The following is a 22,807-nucleotide window of genomic DNA, read 5'->3' as shown; positions in this document are numbered from 1 at the left end:
CACCCGCCTCAGCCTCTCAAAGTACTGGGGTTACAGGTGTGAGCCACCACACCCATCCTGTTAGTATTATATTTTGAAAAGTATTTATGAATGAATTAATATGATGACAAGGTTTGCTTTAAAGTACTCCAGGAGAACAAAAAGGTGGCATAGTAGGGGTAGGAGCAGAGTTGGAGAAAGATAAAACAGTAATGGAAAATGTTGGTAATCGTTGAAGTTATGTGATGGAAACATGGAGGTCCATTATGTTATTCTTTAGACTTGCATGAAAGTTTTCAAGATAAAAAGGGTTTTGTTTTTATTGTTTGGAAGTGCAGAATGTACTCCAGAAGATTCACACCTCATTCTCTAAGGAACTCTGGGCCAGCAAGGTGTGGCCGCTGGAGTGCAGGGTGATGCTCATGCTTCCCCTGGCACATCGTCGTGTGCTTCCCTCATGTCCTTCTGACCCCTTGCTGTTGGCTCCTCTTCACAGTTCTGACCCTGCCATCTGCTCCATTTACAGCCTGTCCTCCTCCATCCTGAGACAGGGTCCTTGACTTCAGCTTTGCCTTCCTGCTGGCTCGAGCATCCTGGGTGTTTAACTGTCAAGTGCAAAATGTCTCCTGGTCCAGGAAGACCTTGATACAGTCAGAGATTTGATCACTGGGAACAAGGCAAAAGTCCATTTAATGGTATTGATGTTCAGAGTTCAAATAGGCTTATAGTAAGTTCCTCCTAGATCCCATCTTCAGTAAAATAGATACCTTCTAATACAAATGAGATATCCTCTCACTAGTATTATCGAGTAGTTAAAATTTACAAACCAAAATCTGTCCTAAAACATACCACTTCAATATGGCAATCATATATTACATAAAACATTTACCTAATTTATTATTTTGGTAGCCTTTAAAATTAATAGTTTGTTAAATTGTAAAGAAGTCACAAGAATAAGAAAGGAATAGGCAAAGTGGAAAATTACTGCTCTAGGAAAAATTTTCCAAGTGAACCAAAAGAAAACAATCAAAACCCAGTACCTTGCGGTCCACTTGAACGACAGAAGGTACCTGCCAGTATCTGAATTTGGCACGGTGTTACCTTGAGTATACTTTATAGTTTGCCAGCCTCTCTGCCACTGACCAGCCTCCTAAGGAAGAGACTAGAGTCATCACTAGAACTTGGGTCACACAGGTGGGAGGGCTGTCCTGCCGGATGGAATCTTAAATTCTTAGTTTACATAGATGTCAACTTTACCATCTGTTTTCTTGTTCTCTCAAGCATCCTGGCATTTTACAGTAGTCCTTCTGATACTCTGACCCTCTCCCTCACCTTCCTGGTTCTGATTTTCCTAATTTCCTTTCTAAAGCAAGAGTGGGAAACAATATTTGCACCATAGGTCCTTGCTGAAGGATATCACATCAATCTATTTCCTGACCAGCTCTTGGCAAGAGCTTAAGAGCTCTTGTATCTCTGAAGGATAATCTTTGCAGTTCTTTTGTTCCTCTAGTAGTAATCCTCAGTTTAGAAAAAATACATTTTACATCTTGATGGAATTCTTATATGTACACACACACAGCTAAAACATTGGGTTTTAAAATTCTTTTTTGTTCTGTTCCATTTCTTTTTTTATGTTGGTCATAAATTCATTTTACCACTTAGTAAAGAGTCATATCCTGAATCATGTTCATGATCTGAAAGCTGCTGCTTGGAACATGCTATCTTGGCCCTCACAGAATTGCCTTTACTGAGCCGTGCTCTGATGTTAGACCCTCAACAATCCGAGGAAACATCCTTCTCATTTGCTACGGAGACGTGGTTGTTTCACTTGGGTGAGAACTTCCTTAGAGATCTCGGGCGCACTAGGACAAGCTTCTCCTTTAGAAGCAGGTATATTTTCATCACATAAATAATGACAACCAGATTCATCATTATTTATGTAACTGACCAGATTTCCATTTCGTTTTAGCTATGAAGAAGTTCATTAATAAATATGGCACTGGAGTGTAGGTCTTAGTTAGCTTCGTATCTGCATGTTGTTCCTCACCTGCTCTATATATTCTGGCTTAATGTTTAGTTTCTGATTGATATTGTATTTGTTTGTTTGTTTTTTGAGACAGAGTCTTGCTCTGTCATCCAGGCTGGAGTGTAGTGGCATGATCGTGGCTCACTGCAACCTCCATCTCCTGGGTTCAAGTGATTCTCCTGCCTCGGCCTCCCAAGTAGCTGAGAATACAGGCATGCACCACCCCACCCGGCTAATTTTTTGGCATTTTTTAGTAGAGACGGGGTTTCACCATGTTAGACAGGCTGGTCTTGAACTCCTGCCCTCAGGTGATTCGCCCACCTTGGCCTCCCAAAGTGCTGGGATTACAGCCATGAGCCGTCGCGCCCAGCCAGGTTTATATTGTATTGTATGTACACAACCTCAAAACCTTTATGTGGAGAATTGGAAACTCAATCAGTCAATTTTCTTCCCATATCTCAATCTGCAAGCCTATTAATAATGATGGCTGATTTATCCACTGTTCATGGTGAATGTTATGTGTACCTTGACATACTTTCCCTCTAAGTTGACACTACCAGAATGTAAGACAACCCTATATGAGGAAAGTGTGTTAATGCGAGTAAAAGCCTCTTAGCAAACCTTGAATTACAACCTAGATAGAGCTAAATACCCTGGCTTCACCATATAGCCAGGCCACCTGCACCTCAAATCATGGAGGGCCTCATAAAAGGTGTGTGGTAGCAGGATAATGGCACCCCCAAAAATTTCCACACCATAGTTTCCAGAACATGGCAGAATGGACTTTGCAGATGTGATTAAATCAAGGGCCTTGAGATTCAGGGGTAGATTATCCTGGATTGTCAGGGTGGGTCCAGTGTAATCATGAGTTCTTAAAAGTAGAGGACCTTTCCCAGACATGTCAGAGGGAGATATGACTACTAAAGAATATTCAAAGCTATAACACTTGCTGGCTCTGAAGATGAAGAGAGGGGACCTAAGCCAAAGATGTGGGCAGTGTTTAGAAGCTGGAAAGTCTCCCCTAAGGCCTCCAGAAAGGAGCACAGCCCTGTTGACACTTTGACTTTAGCCCAGTGAGACCTATGCCAGACTTCCCACCTACAGAACTATAAGATAATCACTTTGTGTTGTGTGAAGCCACTAAGTTTGTGGTAATTTGTTAGAGCAGCAACAGAAAGTGAATACAAGATGTATTGACCTCAGTTTTTTAGTGATTTGGATTTCACTGCCTCATAATACATTGAAGCAAATTAATATATTATTAACTTGGAACTGTGTCCACGAATTTGGGATACAGAGAGGAGCAAACCCAGGATATGTTTGGAGGGCTCATGACTGAGCAGTCTTACCTGGACCGAGTGAACCTCATCTTGGCTTCTCTGCCTCTCGCTGGCTGTCATCCATGCTGCCCAGGGAGCAGCTCTCCAAGAGGACTTCCTCCTCTGCTATGTCAAATGTCTGTTGCTGTGAACATGACCCAACATGGGTGTCCATCCTCTGCCTAACTCACCCCTGCCCTTAGAGCCTGCATCTTCAAGGCAGTCAGTGAGGCCCATCACAACTTCTGTGGGTCTGTGTCTACGCTCTGTGCTGCAGCACACAGGGGCAGGCCACCCAGGAAAGGAGGTGCTGAAGAGGTGGGAGAGATACTTAACATCATTAAGATGTAAATTAGGCCGGGCAAGGTGGCTCACACCTGTAATCTCAGCACTTTGGGAGGCCGAGGTGGGTGGATCACCTGAGGTCAGGAGTTTGAGACCACCCTGACCAAGATGGTGAAACCCCATCGCTACTAAAAAATACAAAATTAGCTGGGCATGGTGGCACATGCCTGTAATCCCAGCTACTTGGGAGGCCAAAGCAGGAGAATCGCTTGAACCTGGGAGGTGGAGGTTGCAGTGAGCCGAGATCGTGCCACTGCACTCCAGCCTGGGCAGCAAGAGCGAAACTCCATCTCAAAAAGAAAAAAAAAAAAAAAGAAAAAAAAGATGCAAATTAAAACCACAAAGAATACCACTTCACCCCTTTTAGAATGTCTAAAATTAAAAAGACTGACCGTACCAAGGCTTGGAGAGAATGTGGAGCAAATACAACTCTCATTCGCTGCTGGTTGGGATGTAAAATGGTCCAACCATTTTGGAAAACATTTTGGCAATAGCTTTAAAAGTTAAACACACACCTACCATTATTCTACTGCTAGTTTTCTTTTTTTTTTTTTTGGTTGTCGTTTTTAAGAGACAGGGTATCTCTCTCTCACCCAGGCTGAAGTGTAGTAGCGCAATCCTGGCTCACTGCAGCCTCCCACCTCAGCCTCCAGAATATCTGGGACTACAGGTGTACATCACCAGCCCTAGCTAATTAAAAAAACTTTTTTTTTTTTTTTTTTTTTTTGTAGAGCTAGAGTCTTGCTTTGTTGCCTAGGCCAGCCTCAAACTCCTGAGCTCAAGCAATCCTCCCGCCTCCGTCTCCCAAAGCACTAGCATTACAGGCATGAGACACTGTGCCTGGCCTACTCCCAGATATTTACCCAAGAGAAATGAAAGCTTATGTTCATACAAATATGTATGAGGTCTTTGTAGCTTTATTTATAATAAACAGCCCAAATCAGAAAGCAACCCAAATGTCTGTCTACAGGTGAATGGGTAAATCCATTGTATATATTCATTCAGTGAAAATACTACTCAGTCATAAAAAAAGGATGAACTACTGAAACACATGCAACATAGAAGAACCTCAAAATAAATATACCAAGTGAAAAGAACTAGACAAAAAAAGAGTAAATACTGTTTGGTTCCATTATATAACATTCTAGAATATACAAAGTAATCTATGATGACAGAAAGCAGATCAGTGGTTGCCTGGGACTGGCAGAGTGTGTGGGGGTCAAGGAAGGCAGATGGGCAGGAGGGAGGGGTTGCTGAGTGGCAAGAGGAAACTTCGGTTGTGGAGGGTGCTGGGTAGGCTCATTATCTTGATGATGGTGATGGTTTTGGAAGCATATTTGATATATATATATATCAAAACTTACCTAACCGCAGCCTGGCCAACATGGTGAAACCCCGCCTCTACTAAAAATACGAAAATTAGCCAGGTGTGGTGGCATGCACCTGTAGTCCCTGCTACTAGGGAGGCTGAGGCAGGAGAATCACTTGAAGCCTGGAGGCAGAAGTTGCAGTGAGCAGAAATTGCGCCACTGCACTCCAGCCTGGGTGACAAAGCGATACTCCATCTCAAAAACAAAAACAAACAACAACAACAACAACAAAACCTTACGAAACCGTACACCTTAAATATGTGTTATTAATCATATGTCACTTATACCCTTAAAGCAGTTAAAATTTGTACTTTAGCAGACACTTACAATGTTGTATTTCTTTTCATGATACTCTAAAAACCCGGCTTCTGCAGAGCAATTCCTTTATCTCTAAAATAAATATTATTCTGTAAGGAAGCTTTTGCTATTCTTTCTTTAATCTGAGGCTAGCAAATTTTTAAAAAATCAATCTGCAGACTTAAAAGGATTGTTATTTTGATCTTGAGAGCTATTAAATAATTCAAAGTGTGCCATGAAATCTATGATGAAAAATAGAAACTGAGAAGGAATTCCACATTGCTTCAGTCAAGTGTCATGAAGCAGAGTGGAACACCCCCTCCAGGACGTAGTGAGGAGATGCAATGAAAAGAGCCTAACATTAATAGCTGAGAAATATGGATTCTAGCATTTTCTACTTCAAAAATCTTTTAAATTATCTTCACTTTGGTTCCAACTGTTAAATTGAAGTAATAACAACTGGATTAAGTACCTTAAATAATGTATGTTGTTAGAGAAGTGGGACCACTGATTTGATATTGTCCTCATTACTTTATTCATATAAGAGAAAGTAAGTTGCTGTTTCTGCTGCAAATTTGCTCTGTTATCGATTCCTCTAGGGTTCTTCACTACAGACACATAAGTGTATTTAAAACATTAGGCCGGGCGTGGTGGCTCACGCCTGTAATCTCAGCACTTTAAGAGGCCGAGGGGTGTGGATCACCTGAGCTCAGGAGTTCAAGACCAGCCTGAACATGGTGAAACCCCATCTCTACTAAAAATACAAAAATTACCTGGGCATGGTGGCGCACACCTGTAATCCTGTCTACTCAGGAGGCAGGAGAGTTGCTGGGAGGTAGAGGTTGCAGTGAGCTGAGATAGCACCACTGTACTCCAGCCTGGGCAACAGAGCGAGACTTCATCTCAAATGAATAAATAAAATAAAAAATAAAACATTAGATGATTAAAAGTCATCTAACATTGTTTTTTCATGTTTATAGTTTTTCTTCTATAACTGCTTTGAAAATTAAGGTAACTGCTAGGGAAACTTGTGAATACTATTTCCTGATAATTAATTTTGGATGTCACATAATTTTTCATTTTTAATGGCTTTCTTGCAAATAAAAATTGGACCATAGGTCCGAAAATGGAATACATTAAGCTGAACCTTTTTAAAAACTTGCAGTCATTTATGCAAGGGAGAGTATTTCTCAAACCTGAAAACATCAGTGCTTTACTTCATGTAGAGTCAAATATGCCTATGCATTGGCTATATAAGGAAAGATGATAAGGGGCTGATAAATATTTGTGTGTACCAATAGGTGTTCAGTTGTTTGCAGTGCTGTTTTATAGTATAAAGAGAAAAGGTAAAACCCCATTATAATTTTTGTTTATCTGTTCTAAGTGCAGTCTAACCATTATCTGGTTCATAGCCTCTCATGCTTCACCTATGGTTTAGAAGAATATTGGAATAAAGTATTGCTCACTTTTCTTGTTTGTTCTTGGCATCCATATATAGCTTTCGTGGCAGATTCCAGGTTAGTGTTTTTACTGATGTTTCTCCATAGATCACAAAATTGGGATGTCTCCTAGAGTCAAAAGAAAGCCACTGCAACAGACTCATTGAAGAAAATGACAAGTATCAAAGACATTTAGGCAGCTTAATAAAGAAGGTACACATTTTTGTTCCTTTGTTTTTTGAGATAAGATCTCACTCTGTCACCCAGGCTGAAGTACAGTGCAGTGCGAACTACAGCCTCAACCCCCTGGGCTCAAGCAAGCCTCCTACCTCAGTCTCTTTAGTAGCTGGGATTATAGGCATGTGCCACCACTCCTGGCTAATTTTTAAACTTTTTTTGTAGAGATGTGACCTCACTATGTTGCATAGGCTGTTCTCAACCTCCTGGTCTCAAGCAATCCCTCTGCCTCGGCCTCCCAAAGTCCTGGGATTGCAGACCTGAGACACTGCTCCTGGCCTGGTACAAATTGTCTTACAGAAATATTTGTGCCTTTGAAAAACTATGCCAAATATTAATAGGATTTTAGAGCTAAAAAGGGTCTGTGGGATGATGTAGCACATTTATATTAATCCCTTTTACTTCATAATGACATTATAAAACACCCCCATTATCCTTTTAGCTGAAAGCTATCGAAGATTGTTGTGTGCGTCTCTCCATTCTGCTGCTGGCAATTTGAAATCTTAGTATTGCTACTTCGCTTTCAGGATAATTCTAAATCTTGCCAACTTAGTGTTCTAGTTTACCTTATTAAAACTGCATTAACTTTAACCAAATGAACTACAACCCTTAGTTGATGCATATAGTGCTTATTTGGAAGACAACTGGATTATAGTTGACTCACTACTGTTGTCCATTTTTTGGCACTTCACGTTTCCTTCATAATGAATGGGCACGTTATAATAATTTTTTTCATATTCCTGATTTCAAAATGTAAGGAATCTGTTTTGCCTATTGTGAAAGTTTCATTAATAGTCAAATAATTAAATTTCAATTTGTAGTAATAAAAAAGGAAAAAAAATTAAAATTCTAGAATGAAAAATAATTGGTTTAGCTTATTTTTTTCAAGGTTACATCATATGAAGAAATCATTGAATGTGCTGACCAAAGGCTTGCAATATCCCACTCCCAGATTGCACAGTAAGTTGAAAAAACGAATCCTTAATTTTGTGAATATTTACTAATACCTTAGTCTTTGGATTCTAAATTCTTTTTTTCAGACTCCTAGAAAGAAGAAAAATGTGCAGTTTTATGAATTAGGTTCATTCTTTATTAATAGAGGTAGACTGCTTAATGTCTGGACTACTTCAACAGTTAAGCAACCAGATTTTCATCTTCCTTTCTCAGAGCTCCCCCTTGATTTAAAGGTTTGATGAAGGAATTAATAAGAAACATTCAACAATTTTAGAGGATATTTTCATAGTATTCAAGTAAAATCTTGCAGTGCTTAGAAATTACTCACAAAAAGATATTGAATGCACACCAAATTAAAGATATTCATACATATATCAAGAAGGAAATAAATTCTCTCATGAGAATGGGATTCAGCATGAAACACTGCAAAATTTGTGTTCCTAAACTCTGCATAGTTCTTATTTGTTCATTATACTCGTTTCTAATATGCTGCTGCTTCCATCCTTCCCCCAATTTCATTTATGCTGTGCTGGCTATCACTGGAGCTTAACAAAAGGTCTAATTTTATAGAGACAGATCCCCCCAAATATGAGCTTTCTATAAGCCTGCCTCACCCAAAATAATTAAAAGTGCATGCATTTGTATCTTAGAAAGTTTGCTTTTGGTTTTCACAATTGTTATAAGCAGAACAAATGTCAAAAAAGTTTCCCATTTTTTCAAACTAATGCAGGCAAGTTTTAAATTTGAAGAGGGGAGAGGATGTTGTATACTCAGGAAATGTAAAATTTGATTCCTCTTCAGCTTATAACTATGGAAATTCAGCCAGTGCTCAATCACCATAGGCTAATGAAATATCAAAATTAAAAAACTAATATTTTTAAAATAGTATCAAACTATCATTTTGGTCTTACTGCTTTGCCTCAGTTATTTTTAATTTTTTAATTTTATTTTTTATTTATTTTCTTTCCATAGGTTATTGGGGTATAGGTGATATTTGGTTAGATAAGTTGTTTTGTGGTGATTTGTGAGATTTTGTTGCACCCATCACCCAATCAGTATACACTGCACCATATTTGTAGTCTTTTATCCCTCATCCCCCTTCCACCCTTCCTCCCAACTCCCCAGAGTCCCTTATATGATTCTTATGGCTTTGCGTCCTCATAGCTTAGCTCTCACATATCAGTGAGTACATACGATGTTTGGTTTTCCATTCCTGAGTCCTTCACTTAGAATAATAGTCTCCAGTCTCATCCAGGTCACTGCAAATGCCATTAATTCATTCCTTTTTATGGCTGAGTAGTACTCCATCATATAGATGTGTGTGTGTGTGTGTGTATACATATATATAATAAAAGTTTCTTTATCCACTCGTTGATTGATGGCATTTGAGTTGGTCCCACGATTTTGCACTTGTGAGTTGTGCTGCTGTAAACATGAGTGTGCAAGTATCTTTTTCATACAATGACTTCTTTTCCTCTGAGTAAATACCCAGTAGTAGGATTGCTGGATCAAATGGTAGTTCTACTTTTAGCTCTTTAAGGAATCATCTCCACACTGTTTTCCGTGATGGCTGTTTACATGCTAGTTTACATTCCCACCAGCAGTGTAGAAGTGTTCCCTGATCATCACATCCATGCCAACATCTACTGTCTTTTGATTTTCTTATTATGGCTGTTCTTGCAGGAGTAAGGTGGTATTGCATTATAGTTTTGATTTGCATTTCCCTGATCATTAGTGATGTTGAGCATCTTTTCATATGTTTGTTGGCCATTTGTATATCTTCTTTTGAGAATTTTCTATTCATGTCGTTAGCCCATTTTTTGATGGGATTGTTTATTTTTTTCTTACTGATTTGTTTGAGTTCCTTGTAGATTCTGGATATTTGTCCTATGTCAGATGTATAGAGTGTGAAGATTTTCTCCCACTCTGTGGGTTGTCTGTTGACTCTGCTGACTATTCCTTTTGCCATGCAAAAGCTCTTTAGTTTAATTAAGTCTGAACTATTTATCTTTGTTTTTATTGCATTTGCTTTTGGGTTCTTGGTCATGAAATCCTTGCCTAAGCCAATGTCTAGAAGGGTTTCTCCAATGTTATCTTCTAGAATTTTTATGGTTTCAGCTCTTAGATTTAAGTCCTTAATCCATCTTGAGTTGACTTTTGTAAAAGGTGAGAGATGAAGATCCAGTTTTATTCTCCTAGATGCAGCTAGCCAGTTATCCCAGCACCATGTGTTGAAAAGGGTGTCCTTTCCCCACTTTGTTTTTGTTTGCTTTGTTAAAGATCAGTTGGCTGTTTAAGTATTTGCATTTATTTCTGGGTTCTCTATTCTGTTTCATTGGTCTGTTTGCCTATTTTTATGCAAGTACCATGCTGTTTTGGTGACCATAGCCTTATAGTATAGTTTGAAATCAGGTAGTTTGATGCCTCCAGATTTATTCTTTTTGCTTAGTCTTGCTTTGGCTATGCAGGCTCTTTTTTGGTTCCATATGAATTTTAGAATTGTTTTTTCTAATTCTGTGAAGAATGATGGTAGTGTTTTGATGGGGATTGTATTGAATTTGTAGTTTGCTTTTGGCAGTATGGTCATTTTCACAATATTGATTCTACCCATCCATGAGCATGGGATGTGTTTTCATTTGTTTGTCATCTACGGTTTCTTTCAGCAGTGTTTTGTAGTTTTCTCTGTAGAGGTCTTTCGACTCCTTGGTTAGGATTTTTGTTGTTGTTGTTGTTGTTTGTTTCTTTCTTTTTTCTGGTTTTTTTTTTTTTTTTTTTTTTTTTTTTTTGCAGCTATTGTAAAAGGGCTTGAGTTCTTGATTTGATTCTCCACTTGGTTGCTGTTGGTGTATAGAAGAGCTACTGATTTGTGTACATGTATTTTGTATTAGGAAACTTTGCTGAATCCTTTTTTTTTTTTTTTTTTTTTTTTTTTTTAGACAGAGTCTCGCTCTGTCGCCCAGGCTGGAGTGCAGTGGTGCCATCTCAGCTCACTGCAAGCTCCGCCTCCCGGGTTCACGCCATTCTCCTGCCTCAGCCTCCTGAGTAGCTGGGACTACAGGCGCCCACCACCATGCCTGGCTAATTTTTTGTATTGTTTTAGTAGAGACAGGGTTTCACCTTGTTAACCAGGATGGTCTCGATCTCCTGATCTTGTGATCCACCTGCCTTGGCCTCCCAAAGTGCTGGGATTACAGGCGTGAGCCACTCTGTGCCCGGCAGGCCTGCTGAATTCTTTTATCAGTTCTAGGAGCTTTCTGGAGGAGTCATTAGGGTTTTCAAGATAAATGATCATATCATCAGCAAATAGTGACAGTTTTACTTCCTCTTTGCCAATTTGGATGCTCTTTATTTCTTTCTCTTGTCTGATTGCTCTGGCTAGGACTTCCGGTACTATGCTGAAGAGGAGTGGTGAGAGTGGGCATCCTTGTCTTGTTCCAGTCCTCAGAGGGAATGCTTTCAACTTTTCCGCATTCAGTATTACGTTGGCTGTGCGTTCGTCATAGATGGCCTTTATTACATTGGCGTATGTCCCTTGTATGCCAATTTTGCTGAGAGCTTTAATCATAAAGGATGCTGGATTTTGTCAAATGCTTTTTCTGCATCTATTGCGATGATCACATAATTTTTGTTTTAAATCTTTTTTATGTAATGTATCACATTTATTGACTTGCATATATGAAACCACACCTGCATCCCTGGTGTGAAACCCACTTGATCATAGTGGATTATCTTTTTGATATGTTGTTGGACTCTGTTAGCTAGTATTTTGTTAAGGAGTTTAGCGTCTGTGTTCATCAGGGATATCAGTCTGTAGTCTTCTTTTTTGATTATGTTCCTTCGTGATTTTGGTATTAGGGTGATACTGGCTTCATGGAATGAATTACGGAGGGTTTTCTCTTTATCTTGTGGAATAGCGTCAAAAGGATTGGTACCAATTCTTCTTTGAATGTCTGGTAGAATTTTACTGTGAATCCATCTGGTCCTGGACTTTGTCGGTAGTTGTTTAATTACCATTTCAGTCTTGCTGCTTGTTATTGGTCTGTTCAGGGCATCTAATTCTTCATGATTTAAGCTAGGAAGGTTGTATTTTTCCAGGAATTTATCCATCTCTTGTAGGTTTTCTAATTTATGTGTGTAAAGGTGTTCATAGTAGCATTGAATGATCTTTTGTATTTCAGTGGTGTCAGTTGTAATATCTCATGTTTCATTTCTTAATGAGCTTATTTGGATTTTCTCTCTTCTTTTCTTGGTTAGTCTTGCTAATGGTCTATCAATTTTATTTATCTTTTCAAAGAACCAGCTTTTTGTTTCATTTATCTTTGTATTGTATTTTTTGTTTCAATTTAATTTAGTTCTCTGGTCTTGGTTATTTCCTTTCTTCTGCTAGGTTTGAGTTTAGTTTGTTCTTATTTCTCTACTTCCTTGAGATATGACCTTAGACTGTCAGTTTGTGCTCTTCCCGTCTTTTTGATGTAGGTGCTTAGGGCTATAAACTTTCCTCTTATTGCCGCCATTGCTGTATACCAAAGGTTTTGATAGGTTCTATCATTATTGTAGTTCAGTTCAAAGGATTTGTAAATTTTCTTCTTGATTTAGTTTTTGACCCAATGCTCATTCAGGAGCAGGTTATTTAATTTACATGTATTTGCATGGTTTTGAAGGTTCCTTTTGGAGTTGATTTCCAGTTTTATTCCACTGTGGTCTGAGAGAGTGCTTGATATAATTTTAATTTTCTTAAATTTATTGAGGCTCCTTTTATGGCCTATGATATGGTCTATTTTGGAGAAAATTCCATATGTTGTTGAATAGAATGTGTATTTTGCGGTTGTTGGATGAAATGTTCTGTATATATCTGTTAAGTCCATTTGTTCAAAGGTATAGTTTAAATCTATTGTTTCTTTGTTGACTTTCTGTCCTGATGACCTGTCTAGTACTGTCAGTGGAGTACTGAGTCCCCCACTATTATTGTGTTACTGTCTATCTCATTTCTTAGGTCTATTAGTAATTGTTTCATAAATTTGGGAGCTCCAGTGTTTGGTGTATATATGTTTAGGATTGTGATATTGTCCTGTTGGACAAGGCTTTTTACCATTATATAATATCCCTATTTGTCTCTTTTAAATGCTGTTGCTTTAAAGCTTGTTTTGTCTGATATAAGAATAGCTACCCCTGCTCACTTTTGGGTCCATTTGCATGCAATGCCTTTTTCCACCCCTTTACTTTAAGTTTATGTGAGTCCTTATGTGTTAGGTGAGTCTCCTGAAGGCAGCAAACAGTGGTTGGTGAGTCCTTTTTTTTCTTTTCTTTTCTTTGTTTTTTTTGTTTGTTTGTTTGTTTGTTTGTTTTTGAGACAAGAGTTTCACTCTTGTCACCCAGGCTGGAGTACAATGGTGCGATCTTGGTTCACTGCAACCTCAGCCCCCGGGCTCAAGCGAATTTTCTGCCTCAGCCTCCCGAGTAGCTGGGATTACAGGTGTGCACCACCACACCTGGCTAATTCTGTATTTTAGTAAAGATGGAGTTTCACCATGTTGGCCAGGCTGGTCTCAAACTCCTGACCTCAGGTGGTCCACCCACCTTGGCCTCCCAAAGTGCTGGGATTACAGGCATGAGTCGCTGCACCTGGCCAGTGAGTTCTTATCCGTTCTGTGGTTCTGTATCTCTTAAGTGGAGTGTTTAGGCCATTTATATTCAATGTTAGTATTAAGATGTGAGGTACCATTGCTTTCATCATGCTATTTGTTGCCTGTGTACCTTGGTTTTTTTTATTTTTTGTTTTTGTTTTTTAAATTGTATTTTTGTTTTATAGGTCTTGTGTGATTTATGCTTTAAAGAAGTTCTGTTTTGATGTGTTTCCAGGATTTGTTTCAAGATTTAGAGCTCCTTTTAGCAGTTCTTGTAGTGGTGGCTTGGTAATGGGGAATTCTCTCAGCATTTGTTTGTCTGAAAAAGACTGTATCTTTCCTTCATATATGATGCTTAGTTTCACTACATACAAAATTCCTAGCTGATAATTGTTTGGTTCGGGGAGGCTGAAGATACCCCAATCCCTTCTAGCTTGTAGGTTTTCTGCTGAGAAATCTGCTATTAATCTGATAGGTTTCCTTTATAGGCTACCTGGTGCTTTTGTCTCACAGCTCTTAAGATTCTTTCCTTCATCTTAACTTTAGATAACCTGATGACAGTGTGCCTAGGTGATGATCTTTTTGCGATGAATTTCCCAGGTGTTCTTTGTGCTTCTTGTATGTGGATGTTTAAGACTATAGCAAGGCGGGGGAAGTTTTCCTCGATTATTCCCTAAATATGTTTTCCATACTTTTAGATTTCTCTTCTTCCTCAGGAACACCAATTATTCTTAGATTTGGTCATTTAACATAATCCCAGACTTCTTGGAGGCTTTGTTCATATTTTCTTATGATTTTTTTCTTTGTCTTTGTTGGACTGGGTTAATTCAAAGACCTTGTCTTCTAGCTCTGAATTTCTTTCTTCTACTTGTTCAATTCCATTGCTGAGACTTTCCAGAGCGTTCTGCATTTCTGTAAGTGTGTTCAATGTTTCCTGAAGTTTTTATTTTTTTCTTTATGCTATCTATTTCCTTGAATATTTCTCCCTTCCCTTCTTGAATCGTTTGTTGGATTTCCTTGAATTGGGCTTCACCTTTTCTCCGGTGCCTCCCTGATCAGCTTAATAACTAACCTCCTGAATTCTTTTTCAGGCAAATCAGGGATTTCTTCTTGGTTTGGATCCATTGCTGGTGAGCTAGTGTGATTTTGGGGCATGTTAAAGAGCCTTGTTTTGTCATATTACCGGAGTTGGTTTTCTGGTTCCTTTTCATTTGGGTAGGCTCTGTCAGAGGGAAGGCCTAGGGCTGAAGGCTGTCATTCAGATTCTTTTGTCCCATGGGGTGTTCCCTTGGTGTTGTAGCAGGAAAAGCCACAGACAAAACCCCTCAGACAATGAGTTAAAGAAGGAAGTGGGGGAGAAAAGAAGAAGGAAGGGGTTTATTCAGCCGGGAACATCGGCGAGACTCCTGTCTCAAGAGCCGAGCTCCCCAGTTGAGCAATTCCTGTCCCTTTTATGGGCTCACAACTCTAAGGGGGTCCATGTGAGAGGGTCGTGATCAATTGAGCAGGCAGGGGGTACGTGACTGGGGGTTGCATACACCGGTAATTAGAATGAACAGAATAGGACAGGGATCTTCACAGTGCTTTTTTATGCAAATAACCGATTAGGTCAGGGGTCGATCTTTAACTACCAGGTCCAAGGTGTGGTGCCAGGCTATCTGCTTGTGGATTTCATTTCTTCCTTTTAGTTTTTACTTCTTCTTTCTTTGGAGGCAGAAATTGGGCATAAGACAATATGAGGGGTGGTCTCCTCCCTTAATGTGGTACTCTCCCCGTTTCCCTGTGGATGTGGCTTCTTGTGGGCCTAGCTGCAGTGATTGTTATCTCTCTTTGGGGTCTAGCCACTCAGCAAGTCTACCTGGCTCTGGGCTGCTACTGGGGGTTGTCTGCACAGAGTCCTGTGATGTGAACCATCTATGGATATCAGCTGTGGATATCAGCACCTGTTCCGGTGGACATGGCAGGGGGTGAAATGGACTCTGTGACGGTTCTTAGCTTGGGTGGTTTAATGTTTTATTTTTGTGCTGGTTGGCCTCCTGCGGGGAGGTGGCGCTTTCCAGAGAGCATCAGCTGTGGTAGTATGGAGAGGAACCAGTGGTGGGCAGGGCCCTAGAACTCCCAAGAATATATGCCCTCTGTCTTCAGCTACCAGGGGTGGATAGGGAAAGCCCATCAGGTAGGGGCAGGGCTAGGTATGTCTGAGCTCAGACTCTCCTTGGGCAGGTCTTGCTGCAGCTGCTGTGGGGGATGGGGGTGAGATTCCTAGGTCACTGGAGTTGTGTACCTAGGAGGATTATGGCTGCCTCTGCTGAGTCATGCAAATTGTTAGGGAAGTGGGGGAAAACCTGCAGTCACAGGCCTCACCCAACTCCCACACAATCAATCCAAAGGGCCTGTCTCACTCTCACCATGGCCCCTCTAACAGTCCCAAGTCTGTTTCCAGGCAGTGGGTGAGCAGGGCTTGAGAACTTCCCCAGGCTACCCACCTCCCAGCTGTGAAAGAACAGGGCTTTGGTTCTTTTCCCTCCTGTGGAGTCTGCAAGCCAGATTCCCACCCTCTCCCATGTTCTGGCCAGGAGGCTCCTTGCTCAATTCAAATTGTTACAAAGTTCAGCTGGAGACTTCCTTCTCCCTGTGGCATTTTCCCCCCGGCCTCTGGCTGCCCTCCTAAAGGGTCCCTGTGGAGCCAGGCAGGAATGGCCTGCTTGGGGACCCAGTGAACTCCCAGGGCCTTTCCCACTGCTTCCTCTACCCCTGTATTTCACTTGGCTCTCTAGATTGACTCAGCTCCAGGTAAGGTGAGAAACTTCTCTCGCAAACTAGACCTTCATTTTCTTCAGTGCGAGTGTGTGTTCGGGAGCAGAGGCTCTCCCTTTCCCAGTTCCACAGTTTGGGCACCCACAGGATTTGGGGTGTCTCCCGGCTCCTGCAGGAGCAGTCTGCTTCCTTCAGAGGGTCCGTTGGTCCTCTCCGGATTCCTGATTTGTTCTTGCAGTCATTCTGGAGCTAAAATTCATGATGCGAGCCTCCACACACTGCTCTGTCCGACCCAGTCAGAGCTGCAATCTTGTCCTGCCTCCCATCTGCCATTATGATTGTCGCAGTTATTTTTAAATTAAAAAATTTAAATGTTCTGCGGGGCTTGGGTGGAAAGAAAAAAAAAATTTGATGTATATTTCAGTTGAGTGGTTGACCCAATTTGTGTTGAAGAAGAGACCAAAGGTCAAAATCTGAATTTAGGCTTTATCATAAGCATTGTCAACTGTGACTGCTTATTAGAATTTTCTCTCTTTCTTTCTTTCTTTCTTTCTTTCTTTCTTTCTTTCTTTCTTTCTTTCTTTCTTTCTTTCTTTCTTTCTTTCTTTCTTTTTTTTGAGACAGTGTCTTGCTGTCTTGCCCAGGCTGGATTGCAGTGGCACAATCTCGGCTGGAGTCAGTAGCACAATGTCTGCCTCCCAGGCTCAAGTGATTCTCCTGCCTCAACCTCCTAAATAGCTGGGACCACAGGTGTGCACTACCACCCTGGCCTTTTTTTTTTCTTTTTCTTTCTTTCTTTTTTTTATTTTTAGTAGAGACAGGATTTTGCAATGTTGGCCAGGCTGGTCTCTCACTCCTAGCCTCAAGTGATCCATTCACCTCCCTCCAGTGATCCATTCACCTCAGCCCCCCAAAGTGTGGGGGATTACAGGTATGAGCCACCGTGCTCAGCCAACTTTTTTGTTTTTTGAGACAGGGTCTGACTCTGTCTCCCAGGCTGGAGTGCAGTGGTGCAGTCTTGGTTCACTGCAATCACCAGCTCCTGAGCTCAAACGATCCTCCCACCTCAGCCTCCCAAGTAGCTGGGACTACAGGCATGCACCACCATACCTGACTTTTTAAAAATTTTATTTATTTATTTTAGAAACGGGGTCTCGCTGTGTTGTCCAGGCTGGTCTTGAACTCCTGGACTCTATCAATCCTACCACCTTGGCATCCCAAAGTGCTGGAATTATAGGCATGAACCACTGCACCCAGCCCTGATTTATTTTTTAAAAAATCAAATCTAGTCTGTTATATCCATGAAGAACAGTATTTTTGTTTAATTATAGTGAATTAGCTTTAGTCTCATTAAAAGGTATACACTGCTTCAAAAATCATCAGGCTGTTCTGCCTATGGAGTAGCCATTCTTTTATTCCTTTACTTTCTTGATAAACTTGCCTTCACTTTATAGATGCAACTAAAATTTTAAAAAAAATTATCAAATACATCATCAGAACAATGTTCTTTTAAATTGGTGCTAGTCTATTGATTCTGCTAAAATTTAATAGAGTTTGAGGTATTGTTCTTCAAATGCATTCATAGGTTATATTGTAATTTTTCAATGCATAGGCCTTGGACTTTAGAAACAGCTATTTACTACAAAAGCTATTGGTGACATTTTATGTTTCTAAAAGACTAAAATAAAACTACTTGGCGAAGTCCACCCTGTATATGCAACCAGAGTGATCTTTCTGAAATATAAATATGAGTATGCCATTTTGTATCTTAAAAAAACTTTAGTGGTTTTCCATCACCTTAGGTAAAAGCAAAAATCCTTACCATGGCCTACAGTCTTCTTCCTGATCAAGCTCCTCCCTGCTTCTCTGATCTCATCTTACCATTCCCTGACTTGCTTTTGCCACACTAGAGATATTATACTTTTTCAAATGTACCATATTCCCTTTGCCTCCAAGTTTTAGCATGTTGTTCTACCTGGAATGCTCAGGCTGTCTTCACCCCCATTATCTTGTACTATCTTCATATCTGCTGAAATGCCATTTCCTTAGAGATACATTCACTGCCCTCTGAGTCTGAATTGATAGCTTTTCCACAATGCTAGAGATTTAAGTAGCCATGCATCTCTCCTTCCTGAATACCACTTTCTCTCTAACACTTTTGTCCAGATCTGTCTGTTTCAGATGTAGAAGTCCCTGCTCCAAACATTCCTGATTCTGGAACACCTTCCTACAAAATGTGAGACTTGTTCTATCTATCTTAGTCCCCATCACAACCAGGTGAGAGGTGGATCCTCTCATAAAAATGTCCCAGTGGCTTCCCATTTTATCAAGCCCTGCTACCTTGTTATTCAAGGTGATCTTCTATTCCATTCCTACCCATCATGTGATCCCCGATCATAATCTGTAGTGTTTGAAGTCACTCATCAAAGTCTTCTGCATTAACTTATTTACTATTCACCATCCACAGAATGCCAACAGAGTCCTAGAAGAATACTTCCAGTGCCATATCTCCTACAGACAACACTGAATTCATAAATGACAGCTCACTGCCCTGTCACAGCAACTGTGATTTCTACCCACATGAAGCCACTGTAAATGCTTTTCCATGCAAAACCATATCAAAAATCACAGAAAATTTCAGTGTAAATCTACAATTTTTCTTTCAAAGTTTCATGATAGTTTGAGTACAGGATGATCAAAAAGTTTGATTGGATTGAACATTCTTTTAAAAATCCATGCGATTTTATACCTTGATCACAGAGAATAAGGTGAACATTTGTTTACACCCAAAACTTGTAAATCCCACAAAAAGCTGCATTTCAGTATATAGTAAAAATATTAGTACTGCCCTTATTTGTAGTCACAATCCCGTTGTGTTTCTTTGACTTTTTTTTCTTTTTCTTTTTTTGACATGGAGTCTCACACTGTTGCTTGGGCTGGAGTGCAATGGTGCCATTTCAGCTCACTGCAACCTCCGCCTCCTGGGTTCACGTGATTCTCCTGCCTCAGCCTCCCAAGTAACTGGGATTACAGGCACCCACCACCACGCCCAGCTAATTTTTTTTTGTATTTTTAGTAGAGACGGGGTTTCACTATGCTGGCCAGGCTTATTTTTTCACGAAAAAAACGTTGACATAAATACAGCCAACTGGTCTTCAACAAAGCAAACAAAAACATAAAGTGGGGAAAGGACACCCTATTCAACAAATGGTGCTAGGATAATTGTCAAGCCACATTTAGAAGAATGAAACTAGATCCTCAACTCTCACCTTATACAAAAATCAACTCAAGATGGATCAAGGACTTACATCTAAGACCTGAAACCATAAAAATTCTAGAAGATAGCATCGGAAAACCCTTCTAGACATTGGCTTAGGCAAAGACTTCATGACCAAGAACCCAAAAGCAAATGCAACAAAAACAATGATTAATACATTCAATGAGGAGAAGGGCGACAGAGCAGGTCCCTGAGCACTGACAATCATGGACAGTTTCCTCAGTCAGGCTTTAGGCTGGAGAGAAGATAAGTGAAAACAGAGACAGAGGTGCCAGCCAGCCTTCAGGGGCCACTACAGATACCCGGAGTATGAGTCATCAGTCAGACACCCTTCCTGTGCCCTCTGGCCAGACGAGAGGCCAGGTCCTCAGAGACCAGAGCATCTATACCCAGCTGTTGGAGATGATGCTGCACTTGCGGCAGACCATGAGGGAGTACTTCGAGTACAGCTGACAGCAGGCAGGGCCTGCCGCTGGAAGAACGGAGGCACGCTCGGGCCGTCTGTGAGCAGGAAGCCCTCTGGGTCGCTTAATGTGCCAGATGATCCAGCTCCTATAGTCTGGGGTCACGAGTGGCCTGGAGCTCCAAGTGCGTTTTCCTTCCCAGGACTCTAGGGGTGATGTCAGATATGGGCAGGGGGCCCAATTGCCCGGGCAGCCTAATCTAGTTCCCCAACTGAGTGGTTGTGAAGCTGCCTTCGTCAGCCGTGACCTGTCCAACTGTGGGATTGACATCTCTGTCTTCTATCAGTCGAGCTTCCAGGACTACAGTGCCTATCATAAAGACAAATATCATAAAGACAAGAACACCTTAGGCTTCGTTAACCTTGGCACCAGTGAGAACAAGCTCTGCATTTATCTGATGATTGAAAGATTGCAAGAAAGTAACATGAACTGGCCGGGCGCAGTGGCTCAAGCCTGTAATCCCAGCACTTTGGGAGGCCGAGGCAGGCGGATCACAAGGTCAGGAGATCGAGACCATCCTGGCTAACACCGTGAAACCCCATCTCTACTAAAAAAATACAAAAAACTAGCCGGGCGTGGTGGTGGGCGCCTGTAGTCCCAGCTACTCGGGAGGCTGAGGCAGGAGAATGGCATGAACCCAGGGGGCGGAGCTTGCAGTGAGCCAAGATCGTGCCACTGCACTCCAGCCTGGGGCACAGAGCAAGACTCCGCCTCAAAAAAAAAAAAAATAACATGAACTGCATTGAGGACATCTTGCTGCAGTACCCTGATTGGAGAGGGCACCCGTTCCTGCGAGAAGAAGTGGCCCGGTTCCTGACCTACTAGTGCAAGGCACCTGCCTGACTTGATCCAGAAAATGTGGCTGTTCTAAATGGCTGCTGCTCTGTCTTCTCTGCGCTGGCCATGGTTCTGTGTAATCCAGGCGAGGCCTTCCTGGTCCCTGCTCCCTTCGATAGTGGCTTTGACTTTAGCTCCTGTCTGTACATGAAGGTTGAGTTGATTCCTGTCCACCTGGAGAGTGAGATCACTGTTACAAACATCCATCCTTTCCACCTCACTGTGGACAAGTTAGAGGAAGCCCTGCTTGAAGCTAGGGTTGAGGGGAAAAAGGTCCAAGGCCTTGTGCTAATCAATCCTCAGAATCCTCTGGGTGACATCTACTCCTCAGACTTGCGATGGAATACCTGGATTTTGCCAAGAGGTATAACCTACATGTGATCATAGATGAGATTTACGTGCTGTCTGTGTTTTTGATGAATCCGTCACATTCCACAGTGTCCTGAGCATGAAAAGTTTGCCTGATCACAACAGGACCCATGTGATCTGGGACACCAGGAAGGATTTTGGCATTTCTGCCTTCCGCTTTGGTGCTCTGTTGACACCCACAACAAGGAGATGTCTTCTGCTGTGAGCACCTTTGGCTACCTCCGCAGTATCTCTGGCATCGCCCGGCACAAGCTGTGTCAGCTGCTCCAGAACACAGAATGGATTGACAGAGCGTACCTGCCCGCCAGTAACTACCGGCTCTGGGAAGCTCACAAGTACATCACTGCCAAACTGAAGGCATTGGAGATCCCCTTTCACAACTGCAGCTCTGGCCTCTGTGTCTGGATCAACTTGAAAAAGTACCTGGATCCCTGTGCATCTGAAGAGGAACAGCTCCTCTCGCTGCTTCCTGGACAACAAGCTGTTATCCCGTGGCAAAGCCTGCATGTATAAGGAGCCAGGCCGGTTCCACCTCATCTTTGCAGATGAGCTCCCCCGGCTAAAAATGGCCATGCATCAGTTATGTGGTGTGCTGCAGGAACAGAAGCAGGCTTTGAGAGTGAAGCAGTTGGAGGATGCATTGACGGAGTAGACTGTCTGCCTCCCAATGAGCAGCTCCAGCCCATCACTTGCTCAGGGACCCCCTAATGTCAGCCTCTGGTCCAGAAGGCTGGGGTGTATTTTCGTCAGTGCTGTGACTAAGAAAATGGTGGGCTCCTGCAGGAAGATCTCATCTGACCCAGTCATCACCCTCCTTAAGCTGAGTGCCTGCTGTCTTTGGAAGTTTTGCATCTTTTTAGTCTTTGCTAGCCATTATATATGCAAAATGTTTTTATTGGGGTTGGGGTGGGAAGGCTTGGAGGCACCTAGAGAAATAAGGGAAGCTCCCTGGGCCCCTATTTAGATGGTTTATTTTTATATTCAATATCGAATAAATTCTATATTCTCTTAAAAAAAACTGATAAATAGGTGGAACTTAATTAAACTAAAAAGTTTCTGCACAGCAAAAGAAATAATCAGCAAAGTAACAGACAACCCACAGAGTGGGAGAAAATCTTCACACTCTGTACATCTGACAAAGGACTAATACACAGAATCTACAAGGAACTCAAACAAATTAACAAGAAAGAAAAATCGCATCAAAAAGTGGGCTAAGCACATGAATAGATAATTCTCAAAAGAAGATATGGAAATGACCAACAAACATATGAAAAAATGCTCAACATCACTAATGATCAGGGAAATGCAAATCAAAACCACAATGTGATACCACCTTACTCCTGCAAGAATGGCCATAATCAAAAAATAAAAAAAAAACAGATGTTGTCAAGGATGCGGTGAAAAGGGGACACTTCTACACTGCTGGTGGAATTGTAAACTAGTATAACCACTATGGAAAACAGTGTGGAGAGTCTTTAAAGAACTAAAAGTAGAACTACCGTTTGATCCAGCA

The 22,807-nt window shown here is 41.3% G+C and overlaps 1 protein-coding gene and 1 pseudogene across 1 annotated transcript in view; both read left to right on the top strand.

The window, feature by feature from the left end:
- The window catches only part of CAGE1 (cancer antigen 1), a 60,317-nt gene that overhangs the window by 26,229 nt on the left and 11,281 nt on the right, over positions 1-22,807 (top strand). Inside the window, exons 10-11 of the mRNA XM_050787469.1 lie at positions 6,884-6,988; positions 7,902-7,972. Of these exons, the coding sequence (XP_050643426.1) occupies positions 6,884-6,988; positions 7,902-7,972 (176 nt within the window). The remainder of the gene's footprint in view (positions 1-6,883; positions 6,989-7,901; positions 7,973-22,807) is intronic.
- LOC126952657 (probable inactive 1-aminocyclopropane-1-carboxylate synthase-like protein 2) lies at positions 19,681-21,946 on the top strand (annotated as a pseudogene).

The sequence above is a fragment of the Macaca thibetana genome, chromosome 4 (assembly GCF_024542745.1).
Source record: "Macaca thibetana thibetana isolate TM-01 chromosome 4, ASM2454274v1, whole genome shotgun sequence".
Lineage (NCBI taxonomy): Eukaryota > Metazoa > Chordata > Mammalia > Primates > Cercopithecidae > Macaca > Macaca thibetana.
The sequence above is the reverse complement of the archived record's forward strand: the minus strand, read 5'-3'. Positions and strand labels throughout refer to the sequence as shown.